This window comes from Carcharodon carcharias, chromosome 5 (assembly GCF_017639515.1).
Source record: "Carcharodon carcharias isolate sCarCar2 chromosome 5, sCarCar2.pri, whole genome shotgun sequence".
Classification (NCBI taxonomy): Eukaryota; Metazoa; Chordata; class Chondrichthyes; order Lamniformes; family Lamnidae; genus Carcharodon; species Carcharodon carcharias.
The window spans coordinates 108,838,413-108,862,700 of NC_054471.1; the positions used below are offsets into that span (position 1 = coordinate 108,838,413).

The 24,288-nt window shown below is 45.5% G+C and overlaps 1 protein-coding gene across 2 annotated transcripts in view; it reads left to right on the forward strand.

Moving 5' to 3' along the window:
* LOC121277854 (signal-induced proliferation-associated 1-like protein 2) overlaps positions 1 to 24,288 on the forward strand; it is a 647,580-nt gene that overhangs the window by 552,463 nt on the left and 70,829 nt on the right. For both annotated transcript variants that reach the window (XM_041187562.1, XM_041187563.1), the window contains exon 18: positions 12,248 to 12,467. In XM_041187562.1, coding sequence (XP_041043496.1) covers positions 12,248 to 12,467 — 220 coding nt within the window. The remainder of the gene's footprint in view (positions 1 to 12,247; positions 12,468 to 24,288) is intronic.

Genomic DNA, 24,288 nt, shown 5'->3' on the forward strand with positions numbered 1-24,288 from the left:
TGCTGTTAGGAAGGGAGTTCCAGGATTTTGACCCAGCAACAGTGAAGGAATCGTGATATATTTCCAAGTCAGGTTGGTGAATGGCTTGGAGGCGAACTTGCAGGTGGTGGTGTTCCAATGTGACTGCTGCCCTTGTTGTTCTAGATGGTAGCAATCATGGGTTTGGAAGGTGCTGTCTAAGGAGTCTGTGGTGCTGGGGACCTTCAGAGGAGTCCAAGATGGATAATTACTCGATACTTCTGGCTCAAGATTGTTGCAAATGCTGCAGCCTTATCTTTTGCACTGATGTACTGGGCTCCCCCATCACTGAGGATGGGGATATTTGTGGAGCTTCCTCTTCCAGTGACTTCCTTAATTGTCCACCACCCTTTAAGATTAGTTATGGCAGGACTACAGAGCTTAGATCTGATCTGTTGGTTTGTGGAATCGTGTAGGTTTGTCTGTCACTTGCTGCTTATGCTCTTTGGCACGCAGGAGGTCCTCTGTTGTAGCTTCTCTGGGTTGACACCTTATTTTTAGGTATAAAAACAAAAAACTGCGGATGCTGGAAATCCAAAACAAAAACAGAATTATCTGGAAAAACTCAGCAGGTCTGGCAGCATCGGCGGAGAAGAAAAGAGTTGACGCTTCAAGTCCTCATGACCCTTCAACAGAACTAGGTGAATGCAAGGAAAGGGATGAAATATAAGCTGGTTTAGGTTTGTGTATATGTGTGTGGGGGGTGGGGTGGTGGGGGGGGTGGGGGCGGGAGTTGGGTGTGGGGAGAGATGTGGGGGGGGTGGTTGTGGTTGTAGGGACAAGCAAGCAGTGATAGGAGCAGATCATCAAAAGATGTCACAGACAAAAGAACACAGGTGTTGGAGTTGGTGATATTGTCTAAACGAATGTGCTAATTAAGAATGGATGGCAGGGCACTCAAGGTATAGCTCTAGTGAGGGTCGGGGGGCATAAAAGATTTAAAAATAATGGCAATAGGTGGGAAAAGAAAAATCTATATAAATTATTGGAAAAAACAAAAGGAAGGGGGAAGAAACAGAAAGGGGGTGAGGATGGAGGAGGGAGGTCAAGACCTAAAGTTGTTGAATTCAATATTCAGTCCGAAAGGCTGTAAAGTGCCTAGTCGGAAGATGAGGTGCTGTTCCTCCAGTTTGCGTTGGGCTTCACTGGAACAATGCAGCAAGCCAAGGACAGACATGTGGGCAAGAGAGCAGGGTGGAGTGTTAAAATGGCAAGCGACAGGGAGGTTTGGGTCATTCTTGCGGACAGACTACAGGTGTTCTGCCAAGCGGTCGCCCAGTTTACGTTTGGTCTCTCCAATGTAGAGGAGACCGCATTGGGAGCAACAAATACAGTAGACTAAGTTGGGGGAAATGCAAGTGAAATGCTGCTTCACTTGAAAGGAGTGTTTGGGCCCTTGGACGGTGAGGAGAGAGGAAGTGAAGGGGCAGGTGTTACATCTTTTGCGTGGGCATGGGGAGGTGCCATTGGTAGGGGTTGAGGAGTAGGGGGTGATGGAGGAGTGGACCAGGGTGTCCCGGAGGGAACGATCCCTATGGAATGCCGACGGGGGTGGGGTGAAGGGAAGATGTGTTTGGTGGTGGCATCATGCTAGAGTTGGCGGAAATGGCGGAGGATGATCCTTTGAATGTGGAGGCTGGTGGGGTGATAAGTGAGGACAAGGGGGACCCTATCATGTTTCTGGGAGGGAGGAGAAGGGGTGAGGGTGGATGCGCGGGAGATGGGCCGGACACGGTTGAGGGCCCTGTCAATGACCGTGGGTGGAAAACCTCGGTGAAGGAAGAAGGAGGTCATGTCAGAGGAACTGTTTTTGAAGGTAGCATCATCAGAACAGATGCGACAGAGGCAAAGAAACTGAGAGAATGGGATGGAGTCCTTACAGGAAGCGGGGTGTATGGAGCTGTAGTCGAGGTAGCTGTGGAAGTCGGTATGCTTGTAACGGATATTGGTGGACAGTCTATCACCAGAGATTGAGACAGAGAGGTCAAGGAAGGGAAGGGAAGTGTCAGAGATGGACCACGTGAAAATGATGGAGGGGTGGAGATTGGAAGCAAAATTAATAAATTTTTCCAAGTCCCGACGAGAGCACGAAGCAGCACCGAAGTAATCATCAATGTACCGGAGAAAGAGTTGTGGAAGGGGGCCGGAGTAGGACTGGAACAAGGAATGTTCCACATACCCCACAAAGAGACAGGCATGGTTGGGGCCCATGCAGGTACCCATAGCCACACCTTTTATTTGGAGGAAGTGAGAGGAGTTGAAGGAGAAATTGTTCAGTGTGTGAACAAGTTCATCCAGACGGAGGAGAGTAGTGGTGGATGGGGATTGTTCGGGCCTCTGTTCGAGGAAGAAGCTAAGGGCCCTCAGATGTCCATGGTGAAGAGGAAGCGGTTGGGGCCAGGGAACTGGAAATTGTTGATGTGACGTAAGGTGTCAGAGGAATCACGGATGTAAGTGGGAAGGGACTGGACAAGGGGAGAGAGAAGGGAGTCAAGATAACGAGAAATGAGTTCCATGGGGCAGGAGCAAGCTGACACGATCGGTCTACCGGACAGTGCTGTTTGTGGATTTTGGGTGGGAGGTAGGAGCGGGCCATCCGACGTTGGGCGACTATCAGGTTGGAAGCTGTGGGAAGCTTATTTTTAGGTATGCCTGGTGCTGCTCCTGGCATGCCCTCCTCACTTTTCATTGAACCAGGGTTGATCCCCTGGCTTTTTGGTAATGGTAGAGTGGGGGATATGTCGGGACATGAGGTTACAGATTGTGGCTAAGTACATTTCTGCTGCTGCTGGTGGCCCAGAGTGCCTCACAGATGCCCAGTCTTGAGCTGCTATATCTGTTCTAAACCTATCCCATTTGGCACGCAACACAATGGAGGGTATCTTCAGTGTGAAGATGGGACTTCGTCTCCTCAAGGGCTGTGTGGTGGTAACTCCTACTGATACTATCATGGACAGATGCATCTGCGGCAGGCAGGTAAGGATGAGGTCAAGTATGTTTTAACCTCTTTTTGGTTCCCTCACCACCTGCCGCATACCCAGTCTAGTAGCTATGTGCTTTAGGACCCGGACAACTTTTGGTGACGGACATTGAAGTCCCTCATTCTGCACCCTTGCCATCCACAGTGCTTCCTCATGGAAGAATACTGATTCATCAGCTGAGAGTTGGGAGGTGGTGGGTGGGGTCAGTGGTAATCTGCGGGAGGTTTCCTGGCTTGCTAGTCACATGCTAAAAGTCACATTGCTGTGGCTCTGTAGGCCAGATTTCCTTCCTAAAGGATGGGTTTTTACAACTTCTAATTCCAGATTTTTATTGATTTTGAATTTTTGAACCCAGGTCCCCAGATCATTACCCTGGGTCTCTGGATTTCTAGTCCAGTGACAATACCACTCTGCCACCGTCGTCTCCTACTCATCTAATAATAATTACAATTCATACATAGCAGCTTAAAAAATGTCCAGTTTTCGGATATTGCCTTTTCACATATAGCTGGATTTGAGATACTGTACCTGTACCCTTGAACTGCTAACTTCAAGAATACCCCTTAACACAAAGAAGCATTGCGGTTGCATTGTTACTGTACTTTATTTTTTACTGGAATGAGATGGTAAAGGAGATTTAATAAAACCTCTAATAAAAATCTAATAAAGCGTTGGTCTTATAGAAAGTGAGTCTGGAGAGTTAATAATAGAAAATGAGAAGATGACAGATGAATTGAACAGGTATTTTGCATTGGTCTTCACTATAGAGGATGCAAATAACATCCCAGAAATAGCTGTAAATGAGGAATTGGAAGGGAGGGAGGAACTCAGGAAAATTACAATCACCAGGGAAATAGAAATTTGCAAATTGTTGGAGTTGCAAGCTGACGAATTCCTGGGTCCTGATGGACTTCATCCTAGAGTCTTAAAAGAAGTGGCTAAGGAGATAGCTGATGTGTTGGTTTTAAATTACCAGAATTCCCTAAATTTGGGGAAGGTTCCATTAGATTAGGAAATAGTGAATGTAACTACTTTATTCAAAAAGGGAGAGAGACACAAAGCAGGAAACTACAAGCCAGTTAGCTTAACATCTGTCAGAGGGAAAATGTTGGAAGCTATTTTAAAAACATTATAGCTGGACACTTAGTTAAATTTAAGGTCTTCAGGTAGAGTCAACATGGTTTTGTGAGAGGGAAATCATGTTTAACTAATTTATTGGAGTTCTTTGAAGACGTAACAGGCAATGTGGATAAAGGGGAATCAGTGCTTAGATTTCCAAAAGGCATTTGATAAGGTGTCAGAAGAAAGGTCATTGCGGAAAATAAAATCTCATGGTGTGGAGGGTAATGATTTGACGTGGATAGAGGATTGGGTAGCTAACAGGAATCAGAGAGTAGGCATAAATGGGTCATTTTCTGGTTCGCAAGATGTAATGAGATCAGTGCTCGAGCCTCAACTTCTTACAATTTATATAAATGACTTGAGTGAAGGGATTGAAGATATGGTTGCCAAATTTTTTGATGATACAAAGGTAGGTAGAAAAGTAAGCTGTGAAGAGGACATAAGGAGGCTACATAGGGATATAGATAGGTTAACTGAATGTGCAAAGATCTGACAAATAGAGTATGGGATGGACAAATGTAAAATTGCTCATTTTGGCAGGAAGAATAAAAAGAAGCATATTATTGAAATGGTGAGAGATTGCAGAGCTCTGAGATGCAGAGGGGCCTGGGTGTCATTAGTGCATGAATCACAAAAAGGTTAGTATGCAGGTACAGCACGTAATTAGAAAAGCTAATGGAATGTTATCACTTATTTTGAGACGAGCTGAATACAAAAGGGAGATTGTGCTTCAGTTATACAGGGCATTGGTGAGACCACATCTGGAGTACTGCGTACTGTATTGGTCTCCTTACTTAAGGAAGGATGTATCTGCATTGGAAGTGGTTCAGAGGAGGTTTATGAGACTAATACCTGGAATGTTATCTTATGAGAAAAGTTTGGACAAGCTAGGCTTGTATCCGCTGGAGCTTAGAAGAGTAAGAGGCAACTTCATTGAAACATATAAAATCCTGAGGGGTCTTGACCAGGTGGATGTAGAAAGGATGTTTCCTCTTGTGGGAGAATCTTGAACCAGAGGTCACTGTTTAAAAATAAGAGGTTGCCCATTTAAGACACAGATGAGGAGAATTTTTTTCTCTGAGAATCGTGAGTCTTTGGAACTCTCTTCCTCAAAAGGCAGTGGAAACAAAGTCTTTGAATATTTTTAAGGCAGAGCTAGGTAGACTCTTGATAAACAAGGGGAAGGTTATCAGGTCTGGGTGGGAATGTGGCGTTGATATTACAATCAGATCAGCCTTATCTTTTTGAATAGCAGAGCAGGCTCAAGGGGCCGAGTGGCCGGCTCCTAATCCATACACACATATATAAAAATGTTCAGAATTAAGAAAGATTTTTAGAGGATTTTTTTAGTGTTTGATGGTTAGTGAATTGATAACAAGGGAACACAAATTATTATCAGTAAAAACAAAGGGGCAAGCTGGGAAATATTTCTTTACTCAAAATTATTAAGACTTGGAGTGTTTTACCACATGGCTATAAAGGCAATAAAATAGAATAATTATTTTAAAAAGGCAAAATATAAAAGGATACTGGGAAAGAATAGTAAATGGAATTAGAGTACATAACTTGAGTAACTAGTTGAATGGACCCCTGTACTATAATTGTTATTGTCTTATATTCACCCACAACTAAATTACCTGAAACCTCAATCAGGAACATCTATTGTTAATTCTATTTTGAGGTTTGATCACTTTTTTTGCCAGTAAAAATAAATTCCTGATAAAGAGTAGATCCCACCCTATGATAAACTTGCTGTTTTAATCATCTATTGATAATCTGCATAAGTGGAGCTCAAGTGGTTTATGATTCCACCGCAGAATCTCATGTCATCAACTGCATTGCCACACTTGTAGCCTCTGTGTCTTAATTATATGAACAATATGTTCTGTAAACTCCATTCACCCTGCATCAGCACACACACATGACAAAATTATAAAATAGAGACAGTAGACTTAGTAACTTTCTCTCATATCTCACTTTAATTACAAACCAGTTTCCAATATTGCTGTTCTCCAACATAACCCCTGTGTGCTGAGTTTTTCCAATTTATACCTTGTAGCAGATTTACCAACATCAGAACAAATATGCAGTGACTAATATAATTTGAAATCGACCTTCCATACAAAGTGGAAGTCTCCTTCATGACTCTCCACTGCGTCAGGAATGTCTATACACGGCAGCAGTGCATTGCTAGTTTGCACTGAGTTCTCAATCCGTTCACAGGCAGAATAAAATAAGAAGTCCTAGCTTCCAGCAGAAGTCGTAGCAGCCATTCAACTTGAATTTGTGAGAGGGGCAGGAAATGGACCTGCCTTGCAAGGTGGGGCAACTGGCCTCAGATGCCACCTTCCCCTGCCTTGTTTATCTGGATAGTGCTGCCTTCAAAGGCAAAGCTGTGGGACACAAACTATTGGGGGGCGGTGGGGAGGTGGGGGGGTGGGGGGTGGGGGGAGGGGGGTGGGTGGAACACTCTTGTGTTTTACAGACATAGGAACAAGAGTGGGCCAGTCAGCTCCTTTAGCTTCCTCCGCCATTCAATACGATCATGATTGATCATCCACTTCAATGCCTTTTTTCCATACCATCCCCATATCTCTGAAATTCGTCAAGGGTTTAGAAGTCTAACCCTGAGCTTCAACAGCCTTCTGGGGTGGAGAATTCCAAAGATTTACAACCCTCTGAATAAAAAAATTCTCCTCATCTTGGTCCTAAATGGCTTCCCCCTTATTTTGAAATTCTGTACCCTGGTTCTAGACTCCCCAACCAGGGGAAACATCTTACCTGTATCAACTCTGTCTATCCCTTTAAGTAATTTGTATGTTTCAATGAGATCACCTCTCATTGTTCGAAACCCTAGAGAATACAAGCCCAGTTTCCCTAATCTCTCTTCGTAAGGACAGTCCTGCCATCCCAGGAACAAGTCTGGTGAACCTTTACAAAAACAGAATTACCTGGAAAAACTCAGCAGGTCTGGCAGCATTGGCGGAGAAGAAAAGAGTTGACGTTTCGAGTCCTCATGACCCTTCAACAGAACTAGGTGAATCCAAGGAAGGGGTGAAATATAAGCTAGTTTAAGGTGTGGGGGGGCTGCGGTTTGAGTGGGGGGAGAGAAGTGGAGGGGGGTGGTGTGGTTGTAGGGACAAGCAAGCAGTGATAGAAGCAGATCATCAAAAGATGTCACAGACAACAGAACAAAAGAACACATAGGTGTTGAAGTTGGTGAAATTATCTAAACGAATGTGCTAATTAAGAATGGATGGTAGGGCACTCAATGTATAGCTCTAGTGGGGGTGGGGGGAGCATAAAAGATTTAAAAATATTTAAAAATAATGGAAATAGGTGGGAAAAGAAAAATCTATATAATTTATTAGAAAAAACAAAAGGAAGGGGGAAGAAACAGAAAGGGGGTGGGGATGGAGGAGGTAGTTCAACACCTAAAGTTATTGAATTCAATATTCAGTCCGGAAGGCTGTAAAGTGCCTAGTCGGAAGTGAGGTGTTGTTCCTCCAGTTTGCGTTGGGCTTCACTGGAACAATGCAGCAAGCCAAGGACAGACATGTGGGCAAGGAGTGTTAAAATGGCAAGCGACAGGGAGGTTTGGGTCATTCTTGCGGACAGACCGCAGGTGTTCTGCAAAGCGGTTGCCCAGTTTACGTTTGGTCTCTCCAATGTAGAGGAGACCACATTGGGAGCAACAAATACAGTAGACTAAGTTGGGGGAAATGCAAGTGAAATGCTGCTTCACTTGAAAGGAGTGTTTGGGCCCTTGGACGGTGAGGAGGGAGGAAGTGAAGGGGCAGGTGTTACATCTTCTGCGTGGGTATGGGGTGGTGCCATAGGTGGGGGGTGATGGAGGAGTGGACCAGGGTGTCCCAGAGGGAACGATCCCTACGGAATGCCGACAGGGTGGGTGAAGGGAAGATGTGTTTGGTGGTGGCATCATGCTGGAGTTGGCGGAAATGGCGGTGGATGATCCTTTGAATGTGGAAGCTGGTGGGGTGATAAGTGAGGACAAGGGGGGCCCTATCATGTTTCTGGGAGGGAGGAGAAGGCGTGAGGGTGGATGCGCGGGAGATGGGCCGGACACGGTTGAGGGCCCTGTCAACGACCGTGGGTGGAAAACCTCGGTTAAGGAGGGAGGAGGACATGTCAGAGGAACTGTTTTTGAAGGTAGCATCATCGAACAGATGTGACGGAGGCGAAGGAACTGAGAGAATGGGATGGAGTCCTTACAGGAAGCGGGGTGTGAGGAGCTGGAGTCAAGGTAGCTGTGGGAGTCGGTAGGCTTGTAATGGATATTCAAAACAAAAACAGAAACAGAATTACCTGGAAAAACTCAGCAGGTCTGGCAGCATCGGCGGAGAAGAAAAGAGTTGACGTTTCGAGTCCTCATGACCCTTCGACAGAGCTTGAGTTCGAGTCCAAGAAAGAGTTGAAATATAAGCTGGTTTAAGGTGTGTGTGGGGGGCGGAGAGAGAGAGAGAAGTGGAGTGGGGGTGTGGTTGTAGGGACAAACAAGCAGTGATAGAAGCAGATCATCAAAAGATGTCAACAACAATAACTGCTTGATGGAGGGTGGAGATCACTTATCACCCCACCAGCCTCCACATTCAAAGGATCATCCTTTGCCATTTTCGCCAACTCCAGCATGATGCCACCACCAAACACATCTTCCCTTCACCCCCCTGTCGGCATTCCGTAGGGATCGTTCCCTCTGGGACACCCTGCTCCACTCCTCCATCACCCCTACTCCTCAACCCTCACCACCCTATGCCCACGCAAAAGATGTAACACCTGCCCCTTCACTTCCCTCTCCTCACCGTCCAAGGGCCCAAACACTCCTTTCAAGTGAAGCAGCATTTCACTTGCATTTTCCCCAACTTAGTCTACTGTATTCGTTGCTCCCAATGGAGAGACCAAACGTAAACTGGGCGACCGCTTTGCACAACACCTGCAGTCTGTCCACAAGAATGACCCAAACCTGCCTGTCGCTTGCCATTTTAACACTCCACCCTGCTCTCTTGCCCACATGTCTGTCCTTGGCTTGCTGCATTGTTCCAGTGAAGCCCAACGCAAACTGGAGGAACAACACCTCATCTTCCGACTAGGGACTTTACAGCCTTCCGGACTGAATATTGAATTCAATAACTTTAGGTGTTGAACTACCTCCTCCATCCCCACCCCCTTTCTGTTTCTTCTCCCTTCCTTTTGTTTTTTCCAATAAATTATATAGATTTTTCTTTTCCCATCTATTTCCATTATTTTTAAATATTTTTAAATCTTTTATGCTCCCCCTACCCCCACTAGAGCTATACATTGAGTGCCCTACCATCCATTCTTAATTAGCACATTCGTTTAGATAATTTCACCAACTTCAACACCTATGTGTTGACGTTTCGAGTCCTCATGACCCTTCGACAGAACAGTTCTGTCGAAGGGTCATGAGGACTCGAAACGTCAACTCTTTTCTTCTCCGCCGATGCTGCCAGACCTGCTGAGTTTTTCCAGGTAATTCTGTTTTTGTTTTGGATTTCCAGCATCCGCAGTTTTTTTGTTTTTTTTCAACACCTATGTGTTCTTTTGTTCTGTTGTCTGTGACATCTTTTGATGATCTGACTTCTATCACTGCTTGCTTGTCCCTACAACCACACCACCCCCTCCACTTCTCTCCCCCCACCCAACCCCCCCCCCCACCTCCCCCACCACCACCTTAAACCAGCTTATATTTCACCCCTTCCTTGGATTCACCTAGTTCTGTTGAAGGGTCATGAGGACTCGAAACGTCAACTCTTTTCTTCTCCACCGATGCTGCCAGACCTGCTGAATTTTTCCAGGTAATTCTGTTTTTGTTTTGGATTTCCAGCATCTGCAGTTTTTTGTTTTTATCTGGTGAACCTTTGTTGCACTCCCTCTATGACAATAATATCCTTCCTAAGATAAAGGGGACCAAAACTGAACAGAGTACTCCAGGTACAGTCTAACCAATGTTCTATAGAATTGAAGCAGGATTTCACTACTCCTGTACTCAAATTCTCTTGTGATAAAGGCTAACATATCATTAGCTTATTCTGGCACATATTGCCAAAATACTGGGATTGGCTTAGTAACACAAGAGAGCAAATTGTCCTATTAGTGCCTTCAGTGAAGGCTATTTCTATGGCTGGGAATGTGTATTGTCAGTTAATGGAGCTAACAGATGAGCAGCTGGCGGTGGCAGGACTGGGGGGATACAGCGAGCTGAATGAAATATAGTTTCCATTAGCCAGTGACAAAATTGGGGAGAATTGTGTTGAGGGTTGTTGAGAAAACCCAACTGGTTCTTGGGAAGGATTAGATCCTAACAAGGGATAAAGGCATAATATGAGAACGTAAAAAGGCAGTACCTAATTAAACATGCAAAAGGAAGTAAGGGTGGGCGTGGACTGTTTTAGAGCACCCACAGCCAGTGCTGACACAGCTTTCCTTTCCTGTTCCAAAATCTTTGATGTTTTGTTATCGAAATGAGGCTGCACATCACATTTTGTTAATCAATGCAGCAAGACATGATATTAAAATAAAGTCATTTCATATTAAAATCAAGCAGGGCAAAGGATGATTTTTAATAAATACTGCCAGGACTGCTGCCCTCATATTTTCCTGGGAGCAATCACTGTCATTAGATTTTAAAAGTCTTTTTATTTGATTTTTACCAAGATTTCAGCAAGTGTGCAATGTAAAATTAGGTACTCAAAATCTGTTATAAGAAATTAAGCTGAGCATTTCTCAGGATATGTAGGCAATCTGTCGATCAGCACACGTCAACCACCTCCCCTCTCTGCTCCACTCTACCCCACCCCTTCCAAATTTCAGATGTCAGTGGAGATTACCTTGCACTTCATGTATTGCAAAATAACTTGAAGGCTGACAGTTCCATTTAATGATGTGGTGCATTGCTACATACAGCCATCATAAGATACTTGGAAAGTGCATATTTGCTGGTCATTGTTAACCTATAATCTTCTGGAAGATTTGGGGGAGATGTAACCCTATAAATGTTAAATAGAAATAGAAAATCCTGGCAATACTCTGCAGGTCTGGCAATGTTTATGGACAAAGAAACAAAATTAACATTTCAGGAAAACGATCTTTTGTCAACTGTAAGATGTTAGAGATTTAACAGTTTTTTAAGTGTGTACACAGTCAAGGAAAGAGGTGGGGAAAGGAAGAAAAATTTGAACATTTTTCCAGGCTCTCTGCATGCTTAAAAAATTTGAAAACGTCCACATTGTGAATGTTAACCAAAGATAAGTGAATGAGATTGTAACTAAAGCAATATATTCAGTTTTACTTTCAATCCAATGCCATGAACAGTCCCTGGTGGCTTGATTGGTAACTTCCATCCAGACTGGTCACCAGCTTCAATCCCTCGAGTATCACAAAGCTCACAGAATGATATGGCAATTGCAATAAAGAGCCAGTCCATGCTGTTGTTTACCTTCCACATGAGAAGTAGTCCTTATCAGATGTAACTGCCATGTTCTCATATCCCTTTATTCTCCTTTCCCTCCATCATCTTTCCATTCCATTCCTAAATGTTGACATGGTCTCTGCTTCAATCACTAACTCTGGAAATACATTCCACTGCCTCACAATTCAGGATAGCAGTAGAAATTCTGCAGTTGGTCTCAGTACCCCTGGATTGGGAAAAGTTGAAGAAGGTGGGTTGGGTGGGCATCACTGGAATGTGTGCATTTTGGACATCCGGTGACGACTTGTTATGATGTCCCACACTGTTGATATCCTACTGCACTCAAGTGTCAGCATGAGTTACATGATCCTGGCTCTGGAGTGGTCTTGAACACACAGCCTTCTATTCCCAAGATGAAAGTGAGGGATCTGACCCTTAACCTGGGCAAACTATACATCAGCATAATTCAACACTTTCATCAAAGGCTATCAATGCAGATTCGAGCATTAGAGCTGCTGTATAACTTCAAAGAACTTTGTATAAAGTAACCTTTTTTAATGTAATCAAAATTATACAACACTCTTTTACACTCCAAATCCAATGCTTGGGTGTCATTCATACAGTTCAAGAATGTTGGCTGTATTTAATGCTGCTGTCTTCTCTTTTCCATTTTGTGAAGATTTCTGTTTCTGGGAACTTGTCGCCAAGGAAGTCCTTGTATCGCACACTGTCTGATGAAAGCATATGCAGTAATCGACGAGGTTCTTCATACAACAGCTCCCGAAGTTCAATGCTTGAACAGGCACTGCCAAATGACATCCTATTCAGTACCACCCCACCATACCACTGCACTCTGCCCCCACGTGCTTCACTCAGCCCCTGCGCCACTGGCCTGCGAAGTAAGTAAACAGCAACATTTATCCCTCTGCTAATCATAGAATGTAAATTGTAAGGTCATGTTTCCCCAGCTGTGGGCATTTTTCAGTGGTGGATGGATACTCATTAAAACAGTAATTAATCTAAATTTACTGCAACTATCACAGGGAGTTCCAGGCAATTGAAGATGTGTGCATAGAGCAAATACCAACAGTATTTTTGAACTGCAAAAAAAGTGTATTTATTATGAACTTTGAGAGATTTTCAGATGACTTCTGATGGGCCAAGCTGATCTTGTTCTATTTCCAAGCTGGCACTCTGTCCCATTACTTGGAGCCTCTTGCTTCTATGTTTGATCAGTAGTTGCAACTCCTTTCAGATTGGGTATGAAATTTGTTGAAACTGCAATTCTCTTTCTGGTTTCCAAATATGTTACCTAATAGTTTTCTGTGAGAATCTCCTGACTGTTGCAGCATGATTCACAGTACCTAGCAATTCACTTTGGCAAACATATATATTGCAAAAAAAGTGGAGAAAATCAAAGGTATGCTAAAAATACCTTGTGTTAAACCACAACAGTAACCAGTGCAGTTAGAGTGAAACTTTTCAACACACTGAGCTAAATGTTTAAATTATAATTGTTTTATTAAAATCCAGGTGAAACAGACTGAAGTACAGTTCAGAGAGAATAGCTACTAAGGAATCGTTTGGAGAGCAGTGGGGAAGAAATTAGGCTTTCTGTCCGTTTCCATTTTATCTTCTTTGAGCACAATGTTTCCTGGTCTCTGCTAATTTGAATTCCAAAAAGACACATTTTAGAGAATGAAACTGGGCTAATGATGTCACATCGGTGCAACACATTTAATCATCAAAATAGAATTCTTGGCACATTGGTGTGTCTCATTAGATCACTAGAACTGTAATAATGGTGGCACTCTGGTACATATAAAGACATTTCTCTTATCTTTATATTTAAATTATAAATTCCTAGATCCACATTTATAATGTAAACTTCCAATGTAAACTTGTCAGGCTGTAATTGCACCCTTTCACTAGTGATGACACTGAAGCACCAATACTGATGGCAGAGCCTTTTTTTTAAAAGAACATATGCTTTTTAAAATAGGGATCGAATTATGCCTAATCCAATTCTCTAACATTGCTCTACCTGAAGATATCATTTGGTCTGGACTCCTGTGTATTGCCACAAAAGATTAACCAAGGAAGTTAATGCTTTCCTTAACTTCCTTGGTTGACCTTTTGTGGCAATACACAGAAGGAGTACCAGTTTGCCACCATTATTCCAGTTCTAGTGATCTAATGTGATGCACCAATGTGCCAAGAACTCCATTTTGATGATTAAATGTGTTTAAAGAAGATACTTACAACATTGGCAAGGAATAATAGTAAGCCTGAGGATTGGGAGTGTTTTGGAAACAACTAAAGGTCACCAGGAAGTTGATAAAAAGGGAAAAAAATAGAATGACAATAAACTAGCCAGGAATGTAAAAACAGATTATAAAAACTTTTTAATGAAAAATTATACAAAAAACTTATAAAAAAGCAACATAGTACCTAATGTAAACGTTGGTCCTTTGGAGCCAGCTACAGCAGAAATTATCATGGGGAATATGGAAATGGCGGAGATATTGAACAAATATTTTGTGTCCATCTTCACAATGAAAGACACAAGTTACATACCAGGAATAGAGGGTAACCAAGGAGCTAAATAGAGTGAGGAAGAGTTACAGTATTCAATATCAGCAGGGAAAAAGTATTGCACAAACTTATAGGACTAAACAATGGCTGGATTTTTCCGATCCCGCCAGTGGCTGGAATTGGTGCAGGTGTGACTGAATAATTTATAAAATTTTTTTGGAAAAACGCTTTAATCTCTAACTCAATCTTAACAATGCACTTAGAAAATCATGCTCTAATCAAACAAAGTCAACATAGTTTTACAACAGGAAATCATGTTTGACAAGTTTATTATTACGTTTTTGGGCATGTAACAAGTAGGGTAGATAAAGGGAACCAATAAATGTAGTATACTTAGATTTCCAAAAGGCAAAAGGTTAGTACACAAGATATAGACTCATGGAGTTGGGGGTAATATATTAGTATGGGTAGAGAATTTGTTAATGGACAAGAAACAGAGAGTAGGGGTAAAGGTGCCATTTTCAAGATGGAAGGCTGTGACAAGTGGAGGATCACAAGGATCAGTGCTGGGAGACAAATAAATCAAGAGTAATAAACCCAAGTTTGCTAACAATGCAAAACTAATTGGGAATGTAAGTTGTGATGCAGACATAAAGAAGCTGCAAAGAAATACAGACAGATAAGTAATTGCACAACAAGGTGACATATAATATAGATAAGTATAAGGTTATTCACTTTGGTAAGAATAGAAAAGTAGAATATGTTTTAAGAGGCGTGAAACTTGCAAATATTGATGTTTGGGGGAACTTTGGTGTACTTATACAGGGAACACAGAAAGTTAACATGCAGGTACAGCAAGCAACAAGTGAAGAGGGCAATCAGAATGCAGACCTCCAACATTACAATTACACATTCCTTCCTTGAGGCTTTTCCCTGCCTGGTTGATACTTTATAATGACAAAACTGAAAAAAGAAATATTTTTATTATAAGCTTCCATCCCACTGAGGTGGCTTCAGGCCAATCAACATCCAACAACTTGCTGTGAAAACTCTGCTCACATTTTGACAACTGCGACAAATTCTACCACAATAGCTGAGAGAATCGACAACATTCTAAATCAATCAACAACGTTCTAAATAGAACAACCCACAACATTCTAAAAAAAAAGTCAATACGCCCCATTTCCCAATGTGAACGGATTCTTTTTTAAAATTCCAGGGCCCTGACCTGCATCTTCGCCAAAAACTAGTCAGTTCTTCCTTGCGCCATACTCTATCTGTGTACTGAGTTGAAACCTGTCCATTAGTTTTGAGATATATTGTTTGCAGACAGATTATTAGACAGGGACGAAAACACTACTTCCACCCACCTTCAGTGGCGAAGGTAATTAGAAAGACAAATGGAAATCTGTCTTTATTGCAAGGGAATTTGGAGTAAAGGAATAAAGAACTCTTGCTACAATTGTGCAGTGCTTTGGTGAGACCACGCCTGGAGTACTATGCGCAGTTTTGCTCTCCATATTTAAGGAAGGATATGCTTGTATCAGAGGTGGTGCTCAAAGGTTCACTAGATTGGCTCCTGGGATGAAAGGGTTGTCCTATGATGAGAGGCTGAAAAAATTGGACATAAACACTCTGGAGTTTAGAAGAATGAGAAGTGATCCCACTGAAACATACTGGATTCTGAAGGGACTTGACAGAGTGGATACTGAGAGGCTATTTCATCTGGCTAGGGAATCTAGAATGTGGAAGTTACTGTCTTAGAACAAGGTGCTAATCATTTAGGACTGAGATGAGAAGAAATTTCTTCACTCAAGGGTTGTGAATCTTTGGAATTCTCTACCCCAGAGGATTGTGAATGCTCCATCGTTGAATATATTTAAGACTGAGATAGAGAGATTTTTGGCTTCTCAGGAAATTAAGGGAAACTGGAGTTAAGGCCAATGATCAAGTCATATTGAATGGTGGAGCAGGCTCGAGGGGACGTATAATCTACTCCTGTTCCGATTTCTTATGTTCTTAACCAGTAGTAATTCATTTTGTTGCTGCTCAACTTATGTTATTTCACTTATAAGACAAGTTCTATTATGTGGAGTAATAGGCAAAAGCCAGAATACTTTCTTTAACCTTCAGCGGTCCCTGTCAGGCACTTTTTTTCAACTGCCAGTTCCTGATGAATGTGTTGACAGAATGAGCGAAAAAGTATAGAAAGGGTTAATGTGGGACTGGGTAAAGGAACACATGACCCAAGTCTAGAGGGCTGCCTTGGACTGGACAGAGATATGCGTAGAGGAAAGCATGGAGACAGCTCCTAACTTAGACCTTATACTGTATATATGTAATTAATAAACTCTTACTGTTAAACTATACAAGACTTAGAATCTCTTCATGTGACCTAACTACCAAGCTACAAATAACATCTGATAACAAAAAGCTTGTTATTTAAGATATCCTTTTAAGTATCACATTTAATTCCAAAGGATAGTGCAAAGAATTGTGTGAGCCAGTATTATCTTTCAAACATCAAAAAGATAGACCCGTGCTTATGTAGATAATACAGACACATGGTCATAAAGTTCCTCGAGGTTGAAATGGCATCGTAAATCAAAAGAAGACGGCTTAAGCTCTTCATCATCTTTGTCTCCATTCCCAGGTGTCTTGGAATGCTAGGATCATGGTCCAGACTCCCAAATGACAGATAGAAACAATTTTTAAATTTGTATTAGATATTCCCATAGTTCATCAACAATGGATGTGGTAATGTTCCTTGGATGAATGAATGAATGTTGGACTAATGAATCTTGCACTAATAATCCAGAGAATACCAATTTGAATCTCACCACAGCATTTGAGAATTTGAACTAAAGGTCTGGAAATAAAAAGCTGCTACCAGTGAAAGTTACTGTAAAATATTGGACCATCATTAGAAACCCAGCTAATTAATTAACGTTGTTGAAAGAGGGTAACCTGCCATCCTTATCCACTCTGGGCCTATATGTGACTCAGTCCCACACCAATATGGTTGATTCTTAATTTCCCTTGCAAGCTACTCAGTTTTGTCAAAAATTGCTATGTAGAATTAGAATTAGCACCTTCACCATATGGTCCATCAGGCAGAGCCTCGAGTTCCGCGCATGTGTGGGCCAGGTGCAGGCGGCGCCTGCGCAGTCCAGTCTTTTTGTAATTCTTGGAGCCAAGGACGGGCCCAGTGCAGCCACGCAAAAGGAAAATGGTGTGAAAATGGGGCCATGGGACCCAGGTGCAAAGTGCCATAATGGAGAAGAGTTCCAGACGTGGGACAGGAAGAGGCCTCAAAGGAAGCCACAGGAAGGGGACAGAGCAAGATCCCATTTAAGTTAAAATGAAAGAGGAGTAGTGAAAGAGGCTGCCAGCAGAAAAAGGGTGCTGTTGGCAGACTTTAAATTGAAGGGAACTCAGGAGAAGCCCTGGCAATCCAAAAAGGCTCAGGAGAAGTCTTGGCAATCGAAGAGGACTCAGAACAATAGTATTCTGCTTGGCACAGCCGAAGTGCTAAAGCCGTGCTTATGAATTGGTGCTGGAGTACAGACTCAAGAATTCAGAGAAACAGAGACTGGGATTTTCCGTGCCCGCTGGCGTCAGATGTGTTCAGTGGCACGAGTGGACAATATGACGAGAATGCCAAAAATTGGTTTTATGATGTCGTGAAACCAGTTTGCGATCGTCCGTTCCGCTTGCCACCATCAGATGTTAGGAACCTCATTGTAATACATCAGCACATCATTATGAGGCCAGCCTGCCAGACTCATCCCACCCCACTTCCCCACCCCCTGCTGGATCATCCGCCCACGTCAGCGGGAAAACCTTCTGATGTGTTTCACAACAGCATATATAAAGTGTGCACATGGCGGGTTGCACTTCGCTCAGGACTTCAAGATTTGTTTATTCAGTGGCAGGCTTCACAGACAGCACCACATCACCTTTATGGAGGGCTCACGGGTAGATCTCTGTGTGGTTGGCTTCTCAACAGCTGCAGAGCAAGATCTCGCTTGGGGAAGAGGGAGAAGTGGCCTCAGGCAAGGGAAGAAGTTGCAGGACGAGAGATGTACTAGGGAAGGAGGGTATCCCAGGGTGTGTGTGAGGTCACATGTTGATCTGTGCAAGTGGCCTCAAGATGGTGAGGGCTAAAGAGGCGGTCTCTAGAGGAGATGAGGCCAGATGGACATGTGAGGGTATTTGTGTGAGAATGGGTGGTGATGTCCCTTGAGCTGGCCACGAATGAGATGCCATTGAATGTATGATGGGCTAGAGTGTGTGAGTTTAGAGTGATGAGATGGTTGCCATACCCTGGCTGCACAGATGAGATAATTCCTCCTCTATCTGCATTGGATGGCCAACCTCTTCTGTGCAGCACTGATCACCACTGCCATTGACTACCGAGCCAGAGTGGTAATGTAGCTGCTCCTCCTGCAGCCAAAGTAGGGGTGGAGGACATCGGGCCTCCACGGCATCCAGACGCTCGAGAGCTGCAGTCTTTTTGCCTTTGGGACTATGTGTTCATTGCTGTAGTCCTAGGCTGGAAGCACTGAGCACAGCTGTATTTTAAATGTGGTGTCTGGCGTGATGAAGTGGCAAGGTGATAACATGGCAGGCGAATGAGAGCCCGTCCGCCATAGAAACTGCATGTTTCCCGGAAATGCAGGAATGTGGCGGGTTTGGAACAATACAATGTGAAAATTTGCCATCACAGCTGGTGGGCACAACGTCGTTTTAATCACCTACTACCGTACTTAGTGCAAACCTGGGACGATTCCACCCAGAGTCTCGGAGACAAGATTGAAACCCTGAAAGGTGTGCAGTCAGTGATGCTGTCCGAGTTGCAGCGACTTTGAGAGAATTCCAAGGCAAAATTTTCAAAGGTGAACACTAGAATCCGTCATGAGAGAGACAATTCTCTCAAAGTCGCTGCAACTCGGACAGCGTCACTGACTGCACACCTTTCAGGGTTTCAATCCTGTCTCCGAGACTCTGGGTGGAATCGTCCCAGGTTTGCACTAAGTACGGTAGTAGGCGATTAAAACGACGTTGTGCCCACCAGCTGTGATGGCAAATTTTCACATTGTATTGTTCCAAACCCGCCACATTCCTGCATTTCCAGGAAACATGCAGTTTCTTTGGCGGACGGGCTCTCATTCGCCTGCCATGTCATCACCTCGCCACTTCATCACGTCAGGCACCACATTTAAAATACAGCCGTGCTCAGTGCTTCCAGCCTAGGACTACAGCAATGAACACACAGCCCCAAAGGCAAAAAGACTGCAGCTCTCGAGCGCCTGTTGGATGCCATGGAGGCCCGATGTCCTCCACCCCTACTTTTAACAGGATTGGTTGACTTATTGGACGGACTCGTCCCAGATTTGCACCAAGTGCAGTAGCAGGTGGGTAAAATGACGTTGTAACCACCGGCCGCTATGGTGGGTTTTCACACCGTATCATCCCAAACCCGCCACATTATTTATGCATTCCCAGGAATTACGCCGCTTCCATGGCAGGAGGTCTCTCATTCACCCGCCACACCATCACATCACCCCCTCAGCACACCGGGCGCCATATTCAAAGTCCAGCCACACGCTCACGTCTCAGTGCTTCCAGCCCACGACTGCTGCAGGGAAGATGTCCACGAAAGGCAAAAGGACTGCAGCACCCAGGTTTAGCGACGCATCACTGGAACACCTTTTAGATGCGGTGGAGCCCTGCCGCAATGTCCTCTGGCCGAAGGATGTGCAGCAGCATGACCAACCAGGCTTGGGAGGTGGCGGCAGCTGTGGTCAGTGCCAATGCCCTTCAAAAGAGGGGAACCACCCAGTGCCGCAAGTGGATGAAAGATCTCTGTTCTGCCAGGGACCCAGGGACTCCAATCAAGCCCTGAAGAAACTTCTGGAGAGAAATCTGATGACATCCTCCTTGCAATCTTATCACAACGCTCACCCACACCCTCCACCAGCACAGAGACACACACTTGGGTGGGACCTAACTTTACAATAGCCTCGAGATCAAAGTAGTGAGCACATCGCACTGTCAGATCCCCAACAGATGATGGCAGAGACTCCCCAGGTGTCCGGCACTCAGAGGATTACTGGAGGCCAGGAATTTACTGAGTCTGAGTCAGATGACGAGCCTCTGGACTCAGTCATGTCACAGTTGCTGGAGCTGCAAAGGCAAGCTCGGGAACATCAGGAAAGGATGTCCGCTGCACTCCTCAGATTGCAAGGCACGATGGAGGAGTCTGGCTGCCTTCAAGCTGAGGTAATAGTGCCAGCATGCCAACACACTGAGGTTAACACTGGTAGGGTGGCAGCCGCCGTGGAGACCTTGGTCCAGGACGTCACTGTTGCACTGCTACGTGGGTTCAACTCCATTGCTGATGCCGTAGTTGGCTTCCAACTGTGTGTTCACAAGAGAGGTGTGGAGCAGTTTGATCTCACTCCAGCTACCCCTTCTGCTCAAGGAGTCAGCCTGGGGCCTTTGGGCACCCATAGGGATGAGGTTCAGCAGGTGTCTCCACCAGGGCCATTCATCCAGGTGACTCCAGGATTGACCGACCCATCTGAGTTCCCTCTTCCTGTGATCTCAGCAGCTCCAGCTCCACAGGCTGAGGAGGGTGCCACTGCCACATAACAGGACCACAAAAGCAGGCCAGGGCCCTCCAGATCTTGGCTCTCCAGCGGATGCCCACCAAGGTCATAACAGACAATGGGGCATAGCAATCAGCAGGCTGCCTCCACCTCCACTGTGGATGTCTGGAGAGCACCAAGACGAGCGGCAGGGTTTAGAAAGTTAAGGAGATGTAACTTTTTCATTACAAACAAATAAACTAAATTAACAAAATCAATGACAATGTAAAAGGCAGCCCCTTAAAGGGATACTGCAAAAGAAAAAACAAACCGCAAAGGAACCTTACTGGATCAAAATGTGATTAAAAGGGTTTTTTAAGCACCCCAGTCCCTGCAGTGCCCACCGCGCACGGAAGGCCTCGATGGTGCTGGTGGACACCACGTGCTCCCTCTCCAGGGTCACCAGCCATGAACGTAGCCGCGGAAGATGGGCAGACAGTCAGGTCAGATGACCCCCTTTATCACCCGCTACCTGGACCTGTTGATGGCTAACTTGTCCAGGCCCGGTAGCAGATTCACGAGGAGGTCCTCCATCCCCCCAGCCACCCTCCATACCTGGTACCCATATATCAGGAGCGTGGGACTGAAGTGCGAACAAAACAACTGCAAAAGGTTCTTCAAATAACTAAACAGGGCATGCGGCCTGCAACATCCTATATATGCATGGTGAACAGAATCCACAAGGCTGCAGAAGATGCAGGCATCTTGAGATTCCGTGAACCAACACATCCTACAGTTGTATGGGTCTGCTGTATGCAACACCCTCCACCCAGGTTCTAAATTTAAAGAGGAGAACTCCTTGGCAGAGAACCCTCCACTGGGGTCCTCCACCACCGGAAGGCAACAAGGCACGCCAGGGCGTATCCAGGCAGCAGGCAAGGGTGAAGAGGTGAAGGGTGTACAGCAGCATCCCATATAGGAAACCCCTCCATGCAATGCTAAAGGCCACAGAGGTCATTTCCACGAGGTGACCCAGGTTCCAGGGCTCAGGCTCCCAAGGGAGCTCCCAAGGGAGGGTACGGGGCTTGGGCCTAATGTGGAATTCCATCCAAACAGGGGTACGCTTGGACAATAGACCACCGTGCACCTGCGCCACCTTGAGACCAAGTATGATGTCGGGGCTGAGCATGACCGTCCTGAGGTCTTTGATGGCATTGGCTGTGAGCTGGACATCTGCCGGTGCACGATGTGCCAACTCCTGCAGGAGCATCTAGCCCATTCCTCTGCCACCCAGCATATCCCCAATCCTGGTCACCCCAGCAGCCACAGCCCTCCTCTCCACCAGTCACCAAAAGTGGTGGATGCGCGAATTCCTAAGCAGTGGCTCTCTGACAATAGCTGCTACTCCTGACAGCGGAGAGCTGCGGCGCGAGACCACCATGTTCCAGACTTTGATCAGATCCTGGTAAAAGAAGGGCAACAGGAGCTGCACTTCATAATTCAGGCCATGCACCTGGCGGAAAAAATACATCGCCAGGGCACACCACCTCAGCGGAGGCTCTACGTAAAGGTATCGCTGCAGGGCCTGAAGGTGGAAATTCGCCACCTGGATGCCTAAGCACACCAGTGCCTGACTGCCTTCCCTAAGCGGGAGACTCAAATCATCAGCAGCAGCCTTTTGTCCCAGAAGAAATCAACGAGCATTCTCTGTGACAAGCTCCGTGGGAGGGGTCAAAGTGACCAGCTGGTACCACAACATGCCAGACAGGAGCCAGACATTCTCAGAGGCAATGTGAAAATCTGAGGAGTGTCGTCACTGCTAGTCATCATCATTCTCCTGCAATCAAGCGACAATGAGGGCCACCACTGCGTCTTCATGACAGGAACATTATCACAGACTGCCATGAGCCGGACTGGAGTCAAACATTCACAGATGCTATGTGAGGAGCTTTGGGGTCTCCTCACTGCATGTCGTCATCATCCTCCACAAAACTAGTAGCTATGAGGGCCTCCTGAGTGTGCCTGCCTCATCTGGCCAGTGCGAGAGCCTCATCCCCGTCATTGCCAGCTTTGAGGACCTCCTCACCCTCATCCCCATGGGCGTCCTCCTCATCCAGCTCCTCCATCTCTTCATTAACTGGCTTCTGTCCCTGTTGCACCAGGTTGTAAAGGGTACAGCAGGCAACAATGAAGCTTGACACCCTCTGTGGACTGTATTGCAAGGCTCTACCAGAACAGTCCAGGCACCAGAACCTCATCTTCAACATCCCAAGGGTTTGCTCCACCAAGTTACGAGTTGCAGTATGAGTCTCATTATACCGTCACTCGGCTGCAGTCTGAGGCCGCCGCACGGATGCCATCAGCCACGTCCTCTGCAGGTAGCCCTTGTCCCCAAGGAGCCATCCCTGCAGCTTCTGTGGACGCTGGAATATGTCAGGAATCTGTCACCGACTGAGAATGTAGGAGTCGTGCACACTCCCTGGAAACCGTGCGCAGATCTGCAAGATGCGTTTCTGGTGGTCGCACAACAGCTGCACATTCAGCAAATGGAATCCCTTTCGGTTTATGTAGTTGACTGCATGTTGTGACCGAGATCTGTGCGCCACATTAGTGCAGTCGATGGCACCATGCATCTGTGGGAAACCCAAGATCTGGGCAAATCCGATCACTCTTGCATCCTGGCTGCCCTGGTCCCGGTTGAAATGCACAAACTTGTGTGTTCTCATGAAAATGGCATCTGTGACCGCATGGATGTATTTGTGGGTGGAGGCTCGTGATATCCCACAGAGGTCACCTGTGGAGCCCTGAAAGAAACCACTAGCATAGAAATTGAGCACCACTGTAACTTTCACAACCACTGGCAGTGGATGCCTTCCATGCCCCCATGATGCCAAATCCTGCAGCAGGTGGCAGATGTGAGTGACCAGTTCCCTAGACATGTGCAGTCTTCAGCCATCTCGGTCCTCTGCAGGAATGAAAAGCGGCACCTATAGACCCTGTGTATCACTCGGCGCTGGCCTGCGATTGCTCGCTGTGCCTCTTCAGTGGTGCGAGCGGGAGCCCCAGCCGCCACTTCTTCCTAAGGGTGCTGCTCCTCCCTCTGTGCAGCCAGGCGCCTCAGTCGCTCTCTCCAACTTTGTCTTCACTCTTTGTACGCCATGAGGCACACAATGGGTTCACCAGGCTTCATGACCCTGATGTACTCCTGCAGGATGAAAGAGAGAGACACGTGGGTTAGCATGGATGTACTAAGGACGTGTCCTGGTTTAGTGTGAAGGCCCCTTAGTGCATTGCGGAAAGTGCTGTCCACCACTTGGATGGCCAGAGATTAATGCGCTGCATGGCTGCCCAAAAACCCGACCAGCCCCACCCCATTCCACCCGACCAATTGGTGGCAGCTTTGCCCATTGGACTTCATGCTGTGCTCTCAGCTCACACAGCACTGTTAGCTTGAACCATAAGGGAGACTGGTCCAAACCAGGATGCTGACATTGTGAAGGGCTGTTAGCGTCTCCACCAGTGACTGCTCCATGGCGAGCTTTAGCAAGGAGATTGTACAATGTGCGCAGTCGTCCAACTGTTATGCAGTCCG